The sequence below is a fragment of the Amia ocellicauda genome, chromosome 12 (genome assembly GCF_036373705.1).
Source record: "Amia ocellicauda isolate fAmiCal2 chromosome 12, fAmiCal2.hap1, whole genome shotgun sequence".
Lineage (NCBI taxonomy): Eukaryota > Metazoa > Chordata > Actinopteri > Amiiformes > Amiidae > Amia > Amia ocellicauda.
The window spans coordinates 19878434-19900722 of NC_089861.1; the positions used below are offsets into that span (position 1 = coordinate 19878434).

The 22289-nt window shown below is 40.9% G+C and overlaps 1 protein-coding gene across 4 annotated transcripts; it reads right to left on the reverse strand.

Moving 5' to 3' along the window:
* Positions 1–14975: 14975 nt before the first annotated feature.
* On the reverse strand, positions 14976–22278 carry aldh3b1 (aldehyde dehydrogenase 3 family, member B1). Of its 4 annotated transcripts, none has more exons than XM_066718697.1 (10): positions 22096–22278; positions 20961–21130; positions 20587–20697; positions 19751–19871; positions 19174–19259; positions 18974–19055; positions 17230–17622; positions 16826–16992; positions 16104–16203; positions 14976–15858 (listed from the first exon to the last, which is right to left on the reverse strand). In XM_066718697.1, the coding sequence occupies exons 2-10, from the start codon at positions 21120–21122 to the stop codon at positions 15659–15661; spliced, it is 1422 nt and encodes a 473-aa protein (XP_066574794.1). In that variant the 5' UTR covers positions 21123–21130; positions 22096–22278; the 3' UTR covers positions 14976–15658. The 4 variants fall into 4 exon arrangements, with proteins under 4 accessions (XP_066574794.1, XP_066574793.1, XP_066574792.1 ...); XM_066718696.1 differs by having other exon boundaries at positions 20961–21201; XM_066718695.1 differs by having other exon boundaries at positions 21973–22278.
* Between the last annotated feature and the right edge of the window lie 11 nt (positions 22279–22289).

Consider the following 22289-nt stretch of genomic DNA (forward strand, 5'->3'; position numbering starts at 1 on the left):
ATTTCTAATTACTTATACTTTGTACATTGATATGTTTATAAGTAATAAACAACATAGCAGGAGGGCTCAAGGATGTACAATGGCTTTGTGCAAGGAAGTCAGGCATTAAATAAAGGTAGGCTACGGCAAAGAGGGCCTTCTTCTTTCCAGAGCTGTAGTTACAGTACCGTTATACAAATGAAGGAATAGCTAACTGAATAAAAATAGAGAGCAATAAAGGGGAACACATTTATGCACAAAATAATTGCACAATAGTAATACTGCTTAGGTTGGCAGGGGATTAGAGAGAAGTTACTTGTTCCAATATATTCAGTACCCATCCCATCCCCCCATCCCTGCCCTCTCACTCAACCCACAGTCACATCTTGTCTTCACTTCATTAAGTTAGAAAAGCGCAAATATTCCAGTTGATCAAAATGAGTGAAAGCCTGGGGGGTGGTGCATTGTTCTGCTACAGTGGGAAACTTTGTCACGCTCATGTGGTGTGTCAATACAACTATGCAAAACAGCTTCTATGAAAAATCCCCGCTTGGAAAGGGAGAGAGAGTGAGCCGAGTGCTTCCTGAGTTGAGGCAGCTTCACTTCCTTGAGAAACTGGATAGTTTACACTAGAGATGCGCCGATCCGATAATCCGTATCGGTATCGGTCCGAAACAGGCCAAAAACACTGGATCGGATATCGGAAATAATAGATGTTGAAATCCGATATGATCCACTGACAAATCTAGTGATATTTCAGCATACATTTTGAATGTTTAAATGCTTCTTAAATATATATGTTTTAATTTAAAAGAGTCACTACATAAGAGGAAGCAGCATTATTGCATAAGGAAATAGTGAATTTGTTTCACATTGTATCCATACATATGGCATATTAACAGCTTAGTAGTAAACAAAAATATCAGATGGTATCAGTATCGGCAGATAGTAAAAGTTGATGTATCGGATCGGAAAAGAAAAAGTGGTATCGAGCCATCACTAGTTTACACAGCCCCCCAGCCTTCAATATCTAATCGCACATTCCAACAGTCCAAATAAAACAGTCCATAAAGGGCAACTTGTTTTGCAGACAGCAATCAAAAATAAATAAAAAAAAACATTAAAGACATTAAAGCACCATGCATACACATACAAATATCACTGGACAATACAACAATCAATAAAAAAATTGAAATCAGCAAGAGTCTTTAAAAATGTCCCAATCCGTGCACTCATAGCACTCCTGCAATTCCTGAACGCAGTCCTCGGTCCAGACCGGAACGGATATTCCCTTAGTTTTTCCTCTCTTCAGTGCAGATTTATAAATTGGAACTATACAAACTGTGTTGTGGTCAGATGAACCGAGTGGTGCTTTAACAATGGATTTATATGCCCATTTTATAGTACTGTAACAGAGATGCAATACTTTCGCACAGGGGTTAAATTGGGCCGCCATTCACCGGAGCCGTGCTCCGGCAGCCTCCATGGTCGGGGGAAAAAGTCTGCAATACGTTTAAGCTTAAAATATATTTAGACAAAATGAAACTATCCTTGCTGTGCGTTCCAACAATAAGGCGTGCTTACTTGAACTGCACATGAGCACAATTCTTTCTCTCGTTATGAGACATTCTGATGGTAGGTTGCATCTAGCGAAGTAACGCTAGAGAATGCTTGTGAAACACCAGGCTGATGATGATATTAGCTAGCACATTTGTCAAAATAAGTGAATAGATTAAGTTTGAAGTCATATCGATCGTTTTATTACTTTAGACTGGCTAAGGAGGATGACGAAAGATAGCTACTGTAACGTTAGCGTTTGTGAGTGAGCAGTATCGAGTGCTGTGCTAATTTAGCTAGTCTGCCACAACACTAGCTTGCTGTTCCTTCAGAAAGTGTGCACATTTTGAAAAAGTTGTCTTTTCACTTGTGTGCTCCACCAGAACAATGAAGCCGCAGCAAGAGGAGGCGGCTGACAGATTATTTCCAATAACAGAGGTATGTTTCTAGTTTAAGTTGTTTGCCAACAAAAATAGTTAATCACTCATAGCTACTGTCCCACATTTAGCAGGGTTTTAAGGTAAATTTTGTTAGGTACTTGGGCACATAAAACCTAATTAAAATGCCTTTAATAGCCCGGGCAATTATTTACTATAAAAACCCCTACCCAACACGAAACAAAGGAAATTACAAAATAAATCAATAAGGATCCTACCTAAAACTGTAATAAAATGATTTAAGACTTTCCCCTATTAATTTACAGGAGCGTAAAGTGAGAAGCGTGCAACACCAACCCTTAGCTTGTCCTCACAGACAGCAACACCACACCTCTGAGTCTGCATCTCTGTGGTATTTGCTTTTTGCAGCCTATTACCTTTAACTCCGATGTTTATCTTCAGGTGCTCCCAAACTACACAGTGCCCCTCACCACCAAAGGTAAGTGCCTCCATCTGATGCTGCGATCCAAATACTGTACTGCATCCTGTTGCCTCTCTCTCTTTTCCAGGAGCCACCGCAACCTGGCAGAAGGCAGAAGACTGAAACACCCTTGATTAAGCGACTCCGGCTGGTGACGACAGGTAAGTCCGATAGTCTGCAACTTATCCAGGGACAGCAGACAACAGTTAATTCAATAGTTCAATGAGTAAAGGTCAGTGTAAAGTTCAAAGCGACAATTAACCAGTCCTTGTCTGACAGGTATATAAGAGTGTTCCTTGGAATCCGACAGAAAGGAAGCACTGGAGGGGCTGACTAACCGACTAAGAACCGGTGAACGGCGGCCCAATTTAACCCCTGTGTAAAAATATTGCATCTCTGTTACGGTACTATAAAAGGGGGATATAAATCCATTGTTAAAGCACCACTCGGTTCATCTGACCACAACACAGTTTGTGTAGTTCCAATGTATAAATCGGCACTGAAGATAATAATAATATAATAAATTATCCTGTCTTCTCTTTTCATATGCATTTGCACTCAAAGTTTCAAGGGAATGGATACATAGCTTTGCCCTGAAAGAACTGTCCTCTCCAGCTGCCTTTGCCAAGTCTTTGTGATTTACCACGAATCAGTACCGTCCTCTGGTATTGAGTTTGTAATCCCCCACAGGAATAAAGAAAAAGCCACTCGATTTCGTCTTCACCATTACCACCGCCACCGCACACTACTGCACCTACTACTTCAATTACAGCAGCATTTTGGAATGACAGTAAAATCAACCAATCTCAAACTGTCTTGTAATAGGTGGGACAATTGTATGATGCCTCAAGGCCCTCTAGAGGGCCCAAGTATACATCACTAATTCAGAGCCAATAGCAAGCCTTATCTTGTTTTCTCACGCTTGAGCCTAGCTAGCTGGCTAGCTTTTTGCAGCTTTTTTCAATCGAAAAATAACTTATTTCGGATTTAAAATCAAAAGACAAGCTATATGAACCTGCCATTGCCCATTTCATAAAGAAGGACAGGATAATGGACTTAAAAAAAAAAAGATAACCATAATGGTGAGTGGACTTTTTGTTTACATCTACAGCTTGCTTTTTGTTGCTATCTTGTTCATATCATTTTGAATACAATGCGTAAAATATTATTTAAACTTTAGATCACTGGTTGTCTGGTAAAAACAAAGGTAATGACGTTGCAATTGGAAGTACTGGGTACATGACATTTCGTGTTGTGGTGCATTTTTTAATTGTTGCGTGCCGGAGATCGAATACATTATATTTGAATATATTTAGTTTGATATGATCAGCACATTGTATATAATAAATATCACATCCTTTTACCACATCCCTGATGTGTTTGCCTAGACCTGCCTATCTACAAGCCCAGTACCATGTCCATCCCCACACGGTGCCACTGCAAAATAAATATTAAACAAACTCCCCCATATCACCTCCCCTTACTTTGACTCATGTGGGAGGGAGTTGATCAGAGGGGTGTCTGGCTGTATAAATACAGCGAGTGAAGACTGAGCATCGCAGATTTGGTGGAAGAAACAATCCATGCTGTTGGACACAGTAAGAGAATCGACTAATTTTTACAATTCGTAAGACAGGTAAAAAACTTTTCTTATTAAATTTGAAACTTCAGCTTGACACTAAAGTGAGCTTTGTTTATTCCTCTTAAGGAGTGTGTGCTGTCAAACAGAAAAGTAGTCTTCTGCTTGTATGAAAACAAGAACATAATCCAATGTATTGCTATTGCATCTATTTTATTGTCATGTTTTCTTACTTTCTTGTTTTTGTCTTATTCTTCCCTATGTTTTTCCAGGGAGTTATTTCAATATTGGGAGTTTACATATTATCGGTGATAGGAATGTTTTGGTTTTCTTAAATAGTTAAAAAAAATAACCTAGTGTTGCCTTTTTACAGGAAACACATATAAACAGTGTGAGCCAAGTAGAGTAGAGGAAAGAGTGAGGAGGAAATGGTAAAGACTGGACAAATCTGTCAGGAATAAAACCACAAGGAGACCTAATGAGAGTGTGGTTTCAGAGCTGTGCAGAGGAGGCACTCACTCATATTTTTTTGGGTTAGTGAAAACAATGTCACAGACTAATCTGATACACTGCTTAAAGACCTTGACTGGACAGGAACTGATGGAGCCTGAGAAGATCTAGGGTTCAGTTGGGTTGGATGTACAATAGTTAATAATACCAAAATTAAACAAATATTTTCTCACTTTTTTCTCAAGTGACACTACCCTATAATTGTTTCAGATACCACATGAAAGGAAATTTGGTGGGATTTAATTTCATATGGAGACAAACTGAGGCCAAGAGAAACATACAATAAAAAGGTTGTAATGTATACATGTAATTAACATAGAATGCATGTTATCATATTTCTCTCAAACTTCTTCCCATTATTAACTTTTTTATGTACAAGACTGTCCGTATGTGTGTGTGTTTTTATTATTATTATCCAGACCTTCTCCAGGATGACTTATACTTACAATACAAAAGTACAATAATACTGTTTTTAATTACAAATTAAACATAATACAATTACAGGTTTAGAATTACAGAAGTGCACGCAGGGATGGGCAAAGATACATCAAAATGTATTTTAAAATAAGATACCAAATACCTTAATTTTAAGTGTATCAAAATAAACTACAAAATACAGCAGCCACACCATGTATCAAAATATATTAAAAATACTTTTACAAGGGAGCATGAAATCACTTCGCAAACCTTCCATCTATCGGCCTATTTGCTCTCTCCCTTCACCAGTACACTGACTCAGTATTAAGTAGACAATGTTTGATAGCAACAGCTTTCCTCTGCCTAACGAGTCATGCGATAAATCTGACATATGCAACCAGTTAACAGATCAAATATTCACATATCCCTGTGATCACCCAGATGAAGGTTAGTTTTAAAGTAGCCAACAGTTTAATGTTTAACTAACAGTTTGCTAATGACTCATAATTGTATTCTAATTTAGTTACTTGGTGAAGAGCCTACTTTGCATCAGCAACACTGACTCAATGACAAACAAGTCATTCATAAGAAGACACCTGATGCCACCTTTATTCATAGCAACTAGTTTCTAAGTAATTAATCATTTGATTGTTAATCATAAATATAATAATAAATTATGTGTCAGACAGTCATTCATGCAATGGTATGCAAAATCATGATCCTACTAAACGGCTACTTCAATTAGGGTACAATCATTTAGCAATCAATTATTTATTTATCAATCATTGGACACCTGTTGAAAGTTGAAAACAAACATTTTAGCACTTTGTCAACAATTATTAAATGATCAATATGTTTTGATTTTAAATGTAGCCGGAAACATAATCAGAAAGTAGCAACAGAACTTGTCAAGGAGTATTAACCCAACTCCAACCACTGAATCTATTGAGAGCCTCAGAATATAGGTATAGAGGACACTTACACATTAATAGTGTAGTAAGAACATTTACTTAAACTCCAATAGAGAATACTACAATAGAGGTACTACAATAGAGATACTACAGACCAGGTATTCCAAAACTGTTCAAAAGGTCTACCAAAAACAGACAAACTTATGTGTGAGTGTGAGTGTGGGTGAGAGAGTAAGCGTGTGATTGATTGATTGATTGATTGAGTGAGTGTGTGGGTGTGTGTGAGTGAGGGAGTGTATTGAATGAATGTGTGTGCCCTGTGGCCTACATTGCAGACGTCTCTTTAGTTACTGATGCCTTAAAGCACAACTAACTTTTCAAAAAGTGTGGCATTTAGACGTCGTCGATAGGGCTGGTTGATCAGTCCAGCAAAGGAAAATAAATGCTCTGCTGGAGCTGAGGATGGGATGATTGTGTTAAACCTCACAAAAAGGTGCTTAATTAGGGGATACTGCTCCAAAGATGCCAAGTCCCTCCTTTGATCCTCAAAGTAGTGCAAAGACTCCAGCTCTGCCTTGCTCTGAGTTGGCTTCTGGAAAACGTCCACATCCGAAAACTTAACATAGGCTGAAAGTAGCAAACTAACGTTAAGTGTGAGGGCTGCTACTCGGGTCAAATAGTTAGCTAGAACATGACGTAAATTGGTAAACGATTTAGCCTAGGCTACTAAAACAAACACCAAAACTTCACATGAACTGTTAAAAATTGTAGCAATTTATGCTAAAAATCGATGGAAAGCTGGCAACCTACACATTTCTCACCCTTGACCTTGTTCTTCGGGTATGGATCAATTTTCTGTTCTGATCTCAACCAGTCTGGGCAAATTGTAGGCACCAATCAGAGGCAGCGTTTTTATGATGTCATCATGTAGTCTTCTCACAAAGTATTTTACAGTATTTTTAAACTACAAAATACAAAACACTAAAGTATTTTGATACAAAATATGAAGCCACTTTCATCAACCCTATCAAATACAAATTACAAAATCCTATTTTGTATTTGAAATACGTATTTTAAATACATGTATCATAAATACTGCCCATCCCTTTAGGGGTGTGGTCCTGGTCAAGACAATCTCCTGAACTCCAAACTGAATGTCTGAATGGGAAAGAAAGGTGATTTAAGCAATTTTGAGCGTGGCATGGTTGTTGGTGCCAGACGGGCCGGTCTGAGTATTTCACAATCTGCTCAGTTACTGGGATTTTCACGCACAACCATTTCTAGGGTTTACAAAGAATGGTGTGAAAAGGGAAAAACATCCAGTATGCGGCAGTCCTGTGGGCGAAAATGCCTTGTTGATGCTAGAGGTCAGAGGAGAATGGGCCGACTGATTCAAGCTGATAGAAGAGCAACTTTGACTGAAATAACCACTCGTTACAACCGAGGTATGCAGCAAAGCATTTGTGAAGCCACAACACGTACAACCTTGAGGCAGATGGGCTACAACAGCAGAAGACCCCACCGGGTACCACTCATCTCCACTACAAATAGGAAAAAGAGGCTACAATTTGCACAAGCTCACCAAAATTGGACAGTTGAAGACTGGAAAAATGTTGCCTGGTCTGATGAGTCTCGATTTCTGTTGAGACATTCAGATGGTAGAGTCAGAATTTGGCGTAAACAGAATGAGAACATGGATCCATCGTGCCTTGTTACCACTGTGCAGGCTGGTGGTGGTGGTGTAATGGTGTGGGGGATGTTTTCTTGGCACACTTTAGGCCCCTTAGTGCCAATTGGGCATCGTTTAAATGCCACGGCCTACCTGAGCATTGTTTCTGACCATGTCCATCCCTTTATGACCACCATGTACCCATCCTCTGATGGCTACTTCCAGCAGGATAATGCACCATGTCACAAAGGTCGAATCATTTCAAATTGGTTTCTTGAACATGACAATGAGTTCACTGTACTAAACTGGCCCCCACAGTCACCAGATCTCAACCCAATAGAGCATCTTTGGGATGTGGTGGAACGGGAGCTTTGTGCCCTGGATGTGCATCCCACAAATCTCCATCAACTGCAAGATGCTATCCTATCAATATGGGCCAACATTTCTAAAGAATGCTTTCAGCACCTTGTTGAATCAATGCCACGTAGAATTAAGGCAGTTCTGAAGGCGAAAGGGGGTCAAACACAGTATTAGTATGGTGTTCCTAATAATCCTTTAGGTGAGTGTATGTATATATATATATATATATATATATATATATATATATATATATATATATATATATATATATATATATATATATATATATAAAACATCATCCATACATCATAATTCGAACCCACAAAATATCACTCACAGTCGTGAGTTACAAATATATTTAATTTCATGGAGTTACACGGTTTCAGAGTGTGGAGGACTATCCATACTAAAATTAGAAATAAATACGCAGAGAAAATAAATACATGTTTAAATAAATACATGGAAATTTAGGCCTATCTATTTATTTATTAACATTTATTTATTTGTTTATTTATTTCAACATGTATTTACGAATTCATTATTTTCAACATTATTTTCCGTTTGCCTCTTTGCTATTTGCATTTCTCAGTGCGCTTCTGCATTTCGTAGCTTCTCTTGTATTTCTTTTTCTTTTTCAATATGACAAAACATTGAAATCGTCTAATAATCATGTTCATGTTCATAATCATCTTAATGTTCATGTTCATAATCATCTTAATTTACATGTACACTTTTGGAGATACAAAAAAACGAACTAAGTAACTAATAATATATACATCGTATAAAGTAAAATGTAGGACTTAATTTAACACTTCCCTTTATCTATATATGCCGTGTGAGTGAGTAGATGTGTCTTTGTAAATTATCCCGAATAAAAACGAACTGGAAACTATTAAGTTTTGAAACACGTCTGTCTGCCATCGCTCTGCCTGTACGTCTGACTTCCGACCACTTTCTATGACAACATTGTACAAGCGTCTGCATCTTCATCTTCATCATCATGTTCATCTTCATAATCATCTTCATAGTCATCTTCATGTTCATCTTCATAATCATCGTCATGTTCATCTTCATCTTCATGTTCATAATCATCTTCATCTTCATCATCATCTTCATGTTCATCGTCATAATCACTTTCATCTTAATTTTGGCACTGATCATTCTCCATAGTAAAGGTTTTTGCACAGCCACAAATGTGTTTCTCGGATCTCCATAGATGGATATATGAAAGTATTTGCGGAGCGGAAGAAAGAGTCAACTGCAATGTAAGAGAAAATAAAGAGGGAGTACAGGCAAGATTTTGAAGACCATCTAGTGTTTTAAAAATGTTTCTGCCACATATACAAGTAGTAATTTATAGCTGTGATATTAGCAACTTAAAGAAATATCACACCTTAAAATCAAACATTGGAGATATTTTAACTCATACGTAGTCTTTTGTAAATAAAAATCAAGTTTATTTCTGTCATGCATTTTAGACACCGCTAATATGTGCATTGTCTGCAATTGCAAGTGAAATATAAATATGCTTTTCTTGAACATTCAATATAATTTAAGGCCAATACAATAGTTGAATCAATCAACACAACAGATACCTGACACTAACTAGAATCCTAGAAATGCCCCTGCTGATATGCATTGTGTGTTGTTTGGTGCTCAGTGCTACCTATCAGCTTTGCGTTTCTGTCTGTGTTTGAGTAAGCGAGTGAGAGAGTTGGATTGATAGATCAATGGATTGATTTATTGGTCAATTATACATCATTAACAATGTGTGTTTATCATTTCAGACACAGAAATGTATCCCCAAAAGGCTCTGCTGACATTGATCTTCACAACAGCAACATTTCTTCATGGAAAATGGGGCTACTCTCAGGCAGTAGAAAGGAGCTATTACTATTACAGTTCAACATATAATGAAATATGCCATGATTATTGTGAAAAACGAGGACATAATTATTTTTGGTGCCACACAGATAAAGGATGGGACTACTGCTCCCCTAGCCCCAAAGTCGACTATACAGAAAAGCAGTGTAATTCTGATTTCCCTTGTGGGACAGATTGTGCAGACACCTACAGATGTAAACTAGAGAATGGGGAGTGGAGTCCCTGCGGACTTGTGAAACCTGAACTCGTGTTGCACTGGAGCTCACAGTATGGAACACTCTGCACAGACGAATGCACATATGACAAGAAGGGGGGGTACTTTTGGTGCCACACCGCAAAGGACTGGAGTAATGGACAGATAAAGGGGTGGGATTACTGCTCCCCTTTACCAGACGTGACATACAGAAACCAGCCATGCCGAGCTGGTTACTCCTGTGGCAAATACAGCTACAGCTACTACTGGTGTTGGACCGAGTCTTCCTGGGACTACTGTGGAATGATACAGGAGAGCGAGTGCAAGTACAAGATGGCAGACAAAGAGGATACCTCTGCATCATCAGAGCAGTTAGAGTGCTCAGAGTATGGAAGCAGCACCATAGTTACTTTGCTGTTCGAAGAGGATATCAATGTAACCAGTGGGATGAGCTACCTGGATGAACTGCAGGAGCTGGTGCATCTCTGGGAGAGCGATTACCTGCGCAGTCACAACACACTTGGCATCGTTGTCACCAAACACTTCCGTATCGATTCACAGGATCTGATAACAACGCCTGGTCAAGTGTACTACGATCTTCACATTCATCGAAATATGCCATCCCCCACCTCCCAATGCTCCTCTTTCGCACGAGTGTGTATTCCCTCCAGTGCCCAGATCCCCAGCCGATATTTTCGCCATGCGTTCCTCGAGAGCATTTGGAGACAGGCAAGGGTCGTTGTCAATATCACCATAGTAGGAGACGATCAGCAACTTCTTCAGATACATGAAGAGTTTATTTCCACAGGGCCGCCTGCATAATTGGTAGTGATAACCTGCATTGATTGAAATGTATGCATAAGCAGTAATAATGAAATAGTGTAACAAACATCGATTTTGTCAAGGTTGGACAATAAGATTACACACATTTACACAGGACTATACATTAAACAAAGCTGTAACACAAACTATACACTATAGTCCTTGATGAAACTTGACAATACAGTGTATTTTCACTGCTCACAGATAGAAGAGTTAATGAAGTACAGTTAATATTGGCCAGGACACAACAGTAAACAGTGACTCTCAAAAGTATTCACTGCCTTGGACTTTTCATTGTGATACAACATGAAATCAGAATGGATTTAATTAGGAGTTTTTGCCACTGATCATCACAGAAAATGTCCATAATATCAAAGTGAAAAATATAATCTGCAAATTGTTCTAAATTAATTACAAATTAAAAACAGAAAATAATTGAATGGATAAGTGATCACCCCCTTTGCTATGACACACCTGTTTGAGCTGTGGTGAAACCAATTGTCTTTAGAACAGAAGTATTTACAAGTTGCCACAGACAGAGACAGGAGAGTACAGGTGAGAGGCAGCCATCTTGTTGTTTGACTAGTTTCAGACCAGTCTTAGCATTGCTCATTTTGTTTTAAGTTGGCCTTAATTGAAGTTAGCATTGTCTGTAGTTTACCTAAATTGAAGTCAATTCAGTTCAGCTGCTGAGTGGGTGAAAGTAGGGAGATTTTGTCAAGGACTAGCAGGAATTGTGTAGCAGGTGGGGCCAGTTAGGTGTGAATTGGGGGCAGGTAGACAAAAGCTACTTAAAGCAGCTGTTGAGAAAGAGCTGCGCTGTCCAAGAAGGTTTCATTTGTGAATGTTGTTGGCAGTTTGAAATCCTAGAGATCAAGGTTCGTGATCTTGAGGCTCAGCTTGTTGATCTGCGCTGTATTAGTGAAATATAAGAATTAGTCAATCAGCCCATGAGAGAGATGGTGTGCACGCCAAAACCTAGGAGAGTTGAGACCATAGAGCAGGACAGCGTAGAGAACTGCTGGGTTACAGTAGGTCATAACTGCAGAAAAAGGCGCGCACAACCCCTAGAGACACCTCAAGAGCTAGACTTGCCCAACAGGTTCCAACTGCTGGACACCGAGTTGGACAGTGACAGCTCAGAGGGTGATGGGGGGGCAGTTGAGCACCAGAGCACCAAGGTGCCCACTCCCCCCCAGAAGAAGGAGGTAGTTATAGTAGGAGACTCAATTCTTAGAGGTGTAGATCACACAGTGTGTTCTAATGATAAGGAGACCCGCATGGTATCTTGCCTGCCTGGTGCTCAGGTTGCAGATCTCCCTAAACTAGTAGACAGGCTGCTGGCCAAAGCCGGGGGGAATCCACTCGTCATGGTCCACATTGGAACCAATGACATAGGAAAAGGTAGGACAGAGGTTCTGCAAGACAAATTTAAAGCGTTAGGACCAAAATAAATAGCAGAACCTCCACGGTAGTTTTCTCTGAAATACTTCCAGTACCACGTGCCAGGCCAGGGAGACAGGCAGAGATTAGAAAGTTTAACACGTGGTTGAAAGCTTGGTGTAGGGAAGAGGGTTTTAGATTTATGGAGCATTGGTCTTTCTTCTGGGATAGATGGGACCTGTACAAACCGGACGGTCTACATCTAAACAGAAGGGGGCTAATGCATTGGGAGAGCGTATGTGCATTGAAATTGAGAATCATTTAAACTAGGAACCAGGGGGGCAGGGAGCTCTGACAATGGGAGATGTTCCTCTAAGGAAAGAAAACAAAGTGAAACTGCTATTAGGAAAGTCCTGAAATGTTTCTACCTAAATGCCAGGAGTATAAGGAACAAGATGTTAGACTTGGAAGCCACAGTGCTGGTGTGTGACTATGATGTTGTAGGAGTTACAGAAACATGGCTTACAGAAAATGATGGGGATGAATACAAGTTGGAAGGATACACACGGTTTAGGAGAGACAGGCAAAATCAAAGAGGTGGTGGGGTAGCAGTATATGTCAGAAATGACACTGAGGCAGAAGAACTCAAATAAGATACCAGTAACGAAACAGAACCTTTGTGGGTGAAACTTTTGAACGAGATCTGGAGGATTAGTGGTAGGAGTGTGTTACAAACCACCAAACTCAGATATTCAGAAAGATTCTGCATTGTACAGTGTAATTAGGACTGCATGTAGCAAGGATGTGTCAAATTTGCAGATACTAAAATAGGTGGCTCATCAGATACAATCTCGGCAGCACAGGCTATTTAGAGCAACTTAGATAATATTCAGTTGTGGGCTGACACCTAGCAGATGAAATTCAATGTGGACAAGTGAAAGGTATTACATTCAGGTAACAAAAATGTCCACTATAATTACACTATGGGAGGTATAGATCTAGATCTAGATCTAGAAGTAACGCATGAGAAAGATCAAGGAGTCTATGTGGACTCCTCACTTTCTCCATCCAAGCAATGTGTGGAAGCAATAAAAAAGGCAAACAGGATGTTAGGGTATATTGTCAAAAGTGTAGAATTGAGAACAAGGGCAGTGATGTTCAGACTGTACAATGCACTAGTTAGAGCTCATCTGGATACTGTGTGCAGTTCTGGGCTCCAGACTTCAAGAAAGATATCGCTGCTCTAGAGGCAGTTCAGAGGAGAGCAACCAGACTTATTCCAGGTCTGAAGGGAATGTCCTACTGAGAGACTGAGGACCTGAACCTTTTCACCCTGGAACAGAGGAGACTACATGGGGACTTGATCCAAGTCTTCAAAATCATGAAGGGCATCGACCACATCAAACCAGAGGAGCTTTTCCAGATCAGCAGGGACACACGCACCCGGAGACACAAATGGAAATTGGGCTTCAAGGCATTCAAAACGGAAAACAGGAGACACTTCTTCACACAGAGACTAGTCACAATCTGAACAAACTCCCCAGCATTGTGGTAGAAGCTGAACATTTGGGAACATTTAAAAACAGACTGGATAGGATCCTTGGATCACTTGGTTATTAATGGACACCAAACGAGCACAATGGGTCAAATGGCCTCCTCTCGTTTGTAAACTTTCTTATGTTCTTAAATCTTGTGATTAGTTGAATGGAGTCCACTTCTGTTCAATTAAGGTGTGTCATATGATTTCAGGTTAAATACACCTGTCTCTGCAAGGTCCCACAGTTGGTTGGAAAAAATTCTGATTTCATGTTGTAACACAATGAAATGTGGAAAAGTTCAAGGGGGGTGAATACTTTTGAGAGCTACTGTACATGGGAGCTGAAGCCCCACTAAATAGGGTTTAACAGTGCCTCTGAAATATACATATTGGATAGATCATTTTGCATTTCATTACCACCCTTCCTATTTGTTCCTATTAATCTTTCCCAACCCCAAATTATGTAAAATGATTACATTTTACCGTGCATCCATCTTTTACAGTTATTTATATTCCTGTATTTCACGTTTGCATTTCTAATCTTTTAGTAACAAACGCAATAAAAAAAGTTTAATTGTGAAAATATATTTTAAGCTACATTTGTCAAGCTTACCTCATTATATCAGATTCTATATATATATATATATATATATATATATATATATATATATAGAGAGAGAGAGAGAGAGAGAGAGAGAGAGAGAGAAAGAGAGAGAGAGAGAGAGAGATATAGATATAGATATACATCTTCTTTCGGATGATAGTAAAATTGAGGTCCTGACTCTCTTTGGTCATTAAAAATCCCAGAGTTGGGGTATTACCTCGGTGTCACAGATTTTCTACCATGGCCCGAATCTATTATGGCCTCCTAAAATGTGTCCCTCACAATATAAATTATTGGCATTAATCGCTCTCTACCCACCTCCCCACTGAGTAGCTGATGTGTAGTGAGTGTACTGGCGCACTATGGCTGCTGTGGCATCATCCGGTGGGTGCTGGACATTGGTGATGGTGGAGGTGGGACCCCGTAGCATGTAAAGAGCTTTGGGTGTCTTGATAAAGAACTATAGAAGTGTAATGATTATTTTTGTACTTTACATTTGTTTTCCTTATTTCTAATGCCTTCTCTCTCTCTTCGCAAATTAAATTCATTCTAATAAGTTTAAAAACAGATCTCCACTTCCATTGGCTAAAGCGTTCCCATGCTCCCAGCTAATTAAACATCAGTGCTTGCTACAGTGTGGTAGACAAACTCCTAACCACTAACAATGCAGGCTTCAACCGGTTTGAATCTGGAGATTCAGCTTAAACCAAAGTATATTTTGCTGCTTTATTTTTGCCCCACACACCAAAATATTGATATACACATTTATCATTTCAATATTAGCTTTAAACAATATATTTGTAATAGGAAGTAAATGTCTATAATAGTAAACAGTGTTTAATAAAGCAAATAGTTAAAGTTCCCATTGTATTTACACCAAAATGTTTGTTTCATTAACATTTTTTATAAAAAACATATAGCCACTATACTGTATAGATTAACCAGGTAACGACACAGTACTGTATGTACACCTGGAGTCCAAGTACTGACTGAAGCAACTGTACTGTAACATTTAAATATAGAGGGTTTCCAGTAGTTTCATGTAATTATTTGTTTTAAAGGTTAATTTTTATTAAGATGATTAGTGTAAACAAGAAAATACCTTCCACTGATTGGACCAAAAATAGACAGAGGGTAAATATAACGCATAACAATACTGATACACTGACTGAGAAGGAACGAGACAAATGCACACACACACACAATAAAGTACAGTAGAGTCACTGATTAGACAACAATAAAGCATACAAACCACAAGAGGGAGACAGAGTGTCAGTATCACAGAAAGACAAACTGTCAGCCACCATCACTCGTGAGAAACAGTGTTACAGTCAGTATTATCAGCACTAGTGTCAGTATATCAGTGGTTTTAATATCAGTATGGGTGTCTCAGAGTCACATGACAGAGCAGCCCCACCCGTCCTTGCGAGAGATGGTGGTGGCCCAACGCAGCCAGCTCAGCCGCGGGGGGGTGTAGGGGGGGTAGCGCAGCACATTGACCCGCTCCAGGCCCCACCCCCGCAGCATCACCGCCCGGCTGTGCGAGAATGTGTCGAAGCCCCAGCGCCCATGGTACCGGCCCATCCCACTAGCACCTGAGAGAGAGAGAGAGATAGAGAGAGTGAGGTGGAAGTTTGAAGTGATTTTTTGTGTGTGCATGTCCCCACCATTTTGTTGTAAATTGAGGGGGAGGGGGGGGTTGTTGTACAGTTTTAGGGGGGATGTACTTTGGGGGGTTACAAAATAATAAAGACTTCATAGATAGATACAGGATGCCCACAGAGACACGGACGCACACAGACACAGGTGAACATGATGACACTGACACCAACTGACTCACCTACACCTCCAAATGGCAGGCCAGGTAAAGTCATTTGGACCATACCATCGTTGGAGCAGAACCCCCCACTACTGGCACGCTCCAGCACCGTGGTAACCACCTTAAAACAGAGAGGGAAGGGCAATTCAGTAGCAGCACACCCAAAAAATAATACCCTCACGTCAGTAATAGTCACACATGCAACTACAGCATCAATTGATAATATAAAACCAGATCAGCTCTCTCATTGTGCTATAAAAAGACTGTGTGGCAACTTTCATACAGTGGAGCAAAGAAAACGTGCCTGATTGACTATACAGTACCCTCTCTCTCAGTTTACACTTTACACAGTGTTCATGTACTGTAGTGTCCAGTCAGTGTGTCTGTACTGTATTAACCCTCTCTCTCAGTGCAGTGTTAATGTACTGTAGTGTCCAGTCAGTCAGTGTGTCTGTACTGTATTAACCCTCTCTCTCTCAGTGCAGTGTTAATGTACTGTAGTGTCCAGTCAGTCAGTGTGTCTGTACTGTATTAACCCTCTCTCTCTCAGTGCAGTGTTAATGTACTGTAGTGTCCAGTCAGTCAGTGTGTCTGTACTGTATTAACCCTCTCTCTCTCAGTGCAGTGTTAATGTACTGTAGTGTCCAGTCAGTCAGTGTGTCTGTGCTGTATTAACCCTCTCTCTCTCAGTGCAGTGTTAATGTCCAGTCAGTCAGCCGGGGTATGCAATGTTACTGTCTCACCTCTGAGCTCTCAGAGAAGACGTACAGGGCCAGGGGCTTGTCCTTGCGGTTGATGAAGTCCACAGCGCTGTCCAGCGAGGGGATGGTCAGAATGGGCAACACAGGCCCAAAGATCTCCTCTTCCATCAGAGAGTCTGACTCATCGACATCCACCAGCACTGTGGGAGCTAAGAGAGATCAATATATTTTATTTTTACTTTATTATCTATAAGTATATATTTTCTTGTTTGTATTTAAAAAATTGAAAAACCTTTATATAAATATAAGCTATCCGCATGACATTATCCTAAGGGCTGTGACATCTGAAATCACACGATACCTCATACAGTTGAATACAGACACATGGACTGATCATTGGATGGTACACGAATAAATATAAAAAATTATATAACTATTAATCTCACCTATGTACCTGTCCTCCTTGTCGCTATCTCCCCCAATGGCCACCCTCCCCTGACTCCTCTCCAGCAGCCCCTTCACTCGGTCCCAGTGGCGGTCAGCCACCATTCTGCCATAGTGGGGCGACTCCCGGGGCTGGGCGCCATAGAACTCCTCCAGGGTCACCTTGAGGGCCGCCAGGAGGGGTTCAACAATCTTAGGGTGGCACAGCACGTAGTCCGGGGCCACGCAGCTCTGGCCGGCATTGAAGAACTTGGCCCAGGCAAGGCGGCGAGCGGCGGAGGGGATGTCCAGCCCCCCCCACAACACACAGGGGCTCTTGCCTCCCAGCTCCAGGGTCACTGGGGTCAGGTGGGGGGCGGCTGCAAGGAGGATATGCCGGGCCACTGCCTGAGAGCCTGAGAGAGAAGGAGAGAGAGACAGTGTGAGGAAGGGAGAGGGAGGGTTAATACAGTACGGTACAGACACACTAACTGTCTGGATAGGAGGGGGGGGAAGAAGAAGGATCAGTCAGTCAAAGTATCAGTTAAGCAGGGGATCCTCCAACTTAATTCTCAATTAATTTAACACCTAATTGAATTGATGCCCAGATCTTCCTGTCTGTTCCCTCTTCTGACCCTCTCAACCCCTCTCGCATCTATTCCTGTCTGTCTGCTATCTCTGCCTGGATGCACCACCTCAAGCTCAACCTCTCCAAATCAGATCTCCTCTTTTCCCCCCACCTCTTCCTCACCTTCTGCTGACCTCTCCATCTCAATCCCCTTGGAATCTACGACAGTCTCTCCCTCTTCTTCCGCTAAGAACCTAGGAGTCACTCTCAATCCTGCGCTCTTCTACACCCAGCACATCACTACGCTGCTACGCCTGAGCAACATACGCCAAATCCGACCCTTCCTCACAAACTACTCATCCAGTCCCAGGTCCTCTCCCGCCTGGAATACTGCAACTCCCTCCTGGTCGGCCTGCCTGCAACTACTACCCGCCGCTCCAGCTCATCCAGAACTCTGCGGCTCGTCTGGTATTCTCTCTGCCCAGATTCGCACACGCTACTCCACTGCTCCGCTGCCTCCACTGGTTCCCCGATACCGGCACGCATTCAGTTCAAGACATTGACCCTCACCTACTGCTGTCTCGACCACACTGCACCAAGCTACCTTCAGACACTCGTCTCCCCATACATCCCCTCCAGACCACTGCGCTCCTCCAGTGCCAGAAGACTAACTCTGCCTCCTCTCCAATCTCCTTCCTCCAGAGCCGCTCCTTCTCTTCCCTGGCCCCTAAGTGGTGGAACGACCTGCCCACCGAAGTCAAAACAGCAGAGTCCTTGTCCTCATACCGGTGATTACTCAGGACGCATCTTTTCAGACAGTACTTGTAATTTAGTAATTTACTCTCCTGTAAGATTGCACTTAAACGTTTTATCATACTACTTGCATTGCATTACTTGTATTTATTTTGATTTCCCTTATGCTACCTTTCCCTTGGCACTTGACTGTGACCTAACATCTTGACTGCACTCAGCTTTTACAATCCAGGATGTAAGACCTCATATACTGTATACACTTGGAATTTGTAACATGTATTATGCTTTGAATTGCACTGTATTATGTAAATTGGAATTTGTAAAGTTTTATGCCTTGAACTGCACTGTATTTTTGCAATTTGTATTGTGCTTATATTTTGTAAGTCGCCTCCAAGAACAGGGTTGGGAGCCCCTGAGTTAGGGCATCATTCAGTGTATCAGTATACCTGTATAGAAGATGTGGTCAAATCTGTTCTTCAGTAAATCTTTGGTTTCCTCAGCTCCCCCGCACAACACCGCATAGCAGTCCTGTACACACAACAAACAACATCAGTAACACCCACACAATCGTTCACAACGTGCACTCTGTTGTGTAAAGCGACACACAGAGAGAAAGGCAGTCACAGAGAGAGACGGAGACAGTTACCTGGTCCAGGTATTTGGGGACCAGTTCAGCCAGTAGCTTCTCTGTGGCTCCACTGACTTCTGATGGCTTCAGAATGGCACAGTTACCTGATCAATAATCAATAATGCAATGAATTAATAATAATTCAGACATTGTAACTTCTTTACCTATACTTTTCAACATATCTACTAGTAAAACTACCACCCTAACAACAATAATAAATGTTAAACAAAATAATGATAATACGAATACTAAAAAGGTGAGCAACAGCACCACCTCTCTAGCACTTTACAGAAATAATAATAATCACAATATAATAATTACTTATATTCCTATTAAAGCACATTATTGTACTACTACTAAAATGTAATACTTCTACAATAATACTTACTGCTACTACTATTAATGTACACGATTTTACTACTGCAACGATTGTTAAATGTACGACTACTACTACAATAATATTTCAAGAACTAATGCACACTAAGTGTTAAGTGTTGTGTTGATTATGAAATCTACCACCCTAATACTAGTACTGCAACTAGCAATAAGAGAAACACTATCAATAACAATAATTATTCTCTCAGTGTTACTGTACCGGCTGCTATTGCTGCCACCAGGGGCACTAGAATGACTTGGAGGGGATAGTTCCAGGCCCCGATGATCAGAACTACCCCCAAGGGCTCTTTACGTATGAAACAGTCATCAAACTTGGTTGCCTGACAGACAGAGAGAGAGAGACGGACAGAGAGAGGGTTCATATAATACAGTACAGACTGACTGGACACTACAGCACATCAACACTGCACAGAGCAAGACAGTTCATATATATATATTAAAAGATATATATGAACAGAGTAAAGGAATACACACAAAAATAACTGTGTAGTTGTTCTGCACAACAACTAAAACCATGCCTATAATCCCACCCAAAGATTTTGATTGGATCTCCATCCCCAGATGATCTTTAATTTTGGCAGTCTTCATGCTGAGCCATCCCGTAAAACAAAACACTGATGCATCGCTATGCAATGTGTGTATTACATTTAATTCGATCACTACCATTGACCAAAGCATTCAAGACTAAAAGGATTTTTTTTTATCAACATTAGTATTAGGCCTATATTTAATTGTGGCATTAAAATACTATGAGTCTGAAAAGCAATTCAGCTGGGCTGACAAAAAATATTAAGCTTGAATTTCATTATGGCACGACAAATTTGCAACATACTGTAATGCAACACACATATATGTGTTGTATTTCAACAGATGTATTGGTTTATATTGAGGCACTAGAAAGATTCCATACACCAGAGCACACGCCCACAGGCGCACAAACATAGGCACATGCACACAGGCACCCGATATATACAGGAGTGCGAGAGCCCACAATCACAGAAGCGCACACACATACAGGCGCACGCACACACTCACCAGATTTTTACTGACGTACTCAGGCTGCATCCAGGATTCCAAGTGATTGAGGGCAAAGTTGGCCTCATTCAGAGTAATATCAATCTCAGACATCACCGTCTCAAAGTGGGGCTGCAGAGAAAGACGAGAGTTAATACAGTGTAAATACTCTGACTGACATTACAGCAGTACATTAACACTGCACTGAGAGGAAGAGGGGGAGAGATAGGTGGGGAATGGAGATTAAGTAAAATGTCAATTACCTATATAAAGTAACAATGTAATAACATAACTAACAAAATAAAAACAAATTAACAAAAAGTAGTAAAGCAAGCAATTAAAGTTACCAACTGGTCAATCAACCAATTAACCAACCAATCAACTGCCATGGTTACCTTGCGCAGGTCTCTATGCAGGGCCTCCAGTATGGCCGCCTCATTGTCATGTATAAGCTTCACCACCGCTTCCAACTGCCCCCTCCGGTACTTCGCCCCCCGTGTCCGACCCCCCTCGAACGAGCGGCGCAGTCGCTCCAATACCTCCTTTTGTCCCTCCATCCTGAGGACTGGAGGCAGAGGGAGTGAATACAGCCCAGTACAGACACACTGACCGAATAGATGCCGAGAGTGGTTTGCACTGTAAGGAAATGGGAGTTACATTTGTACATATATTTTAGGTATTATGTGATAGAAATACTTTTGTCTAGGCACTGTGTGTGTATGTGTGCATAAATATTTCAAAACTGCAATACTGATCTCCACTGTACAGAGTGCTCACTCTCTGGGAAATGAGGGAGGTAAGCTGTACATTTGATTCAATTTGTTCTGTTCATTACAGTGATGGAGAAAGTGCTTCTCTTTCTCCTAACACAAACATCACTGCAGGTAACAACACATTTCAGACAGAGCAGACATTGCAAGCATTTCTCACATTCCCTCCCCGCCGCAGGATCAGTCAGTGTCACAGCATCAAGCCCCGTGTTATTAGGCAGACGCACCAGCCACCCAGAGCACAACGAAATGGTGGCTTCACCCCTTACAGAAGAGTTATTTCGACTGTTTAATATAGTCCACTGTAATTGAGTTATGATACATTACAAATACTTTGTTAATTGATTATTGTTCATGTGCATACATTACAGAGCCGCTTCATATAGTCCTGCATATAAATACTTTGTTAAAATAGCCCACTTTCAACAGTCCAGGAGCATGCTTTTTTTTAAACAGTCCAGTATAATTATAAATACAGGATAATGCAGAACTTTTCAGTGCAGTCCACATTAAAGCTGTACACTTGCAACAGAGTAACACAGCCCAATAACAGTCTCTCTGCTCTGCACTGTTGAAAGTGCACCGTGTTTACATCCTACATCCGGGTGATGTTACGTCTTGACACTGTAAATCTTACTTCGCACTGACGGTGGCAGATCGTCAACGTGACCCAGCCCGCAAAACGTCGAGGTTATATTATTATTAATAATTGCACATATAAAAAAAAGTTATGTGTTGTTTTCGTTGGTTTGAAGCCGACCTTTTCCTTCCTCGTTCGTCGTCGGGAACACTCGGCTCTCCTCTCGAAACCCGAGTCTGGTTTAACAGAGTCGTAAAATAAAAGCGGTTACTGGGTTTAAGTGGAGACCATGCTGGGAGCTGCTGTTTTGAAACGGGAAGAGACCGAGGGCACAGGTGGGAGAAGCTGCGATGAGGGAGGGCTTCCTGTGGGCG

Coding starts and splice junctions, on each gene's coding strand:
- aldh3b1 (XM_066718697.1), bottom strand. CDS start 21,122: ATGGAGGGACAAAAGGAGGTATTGGAGCGACTGCGCCGCTCGTTCGAG. Junction 20,698..20,960: donor TGCATAGAGACCTGCGCAAG/GTAACCATGGCA, acceptor CTTTCTCTGCAG/CCCCACTTTGAGACGGTGAT. Junction 15,859..16,103: donor CCTGCCATTTGGAGGTGTAG/GTGAGTCAGTTG, acceptor TCTCTCTCTCAG/GTGCTAGTGGGATGGGCCGG.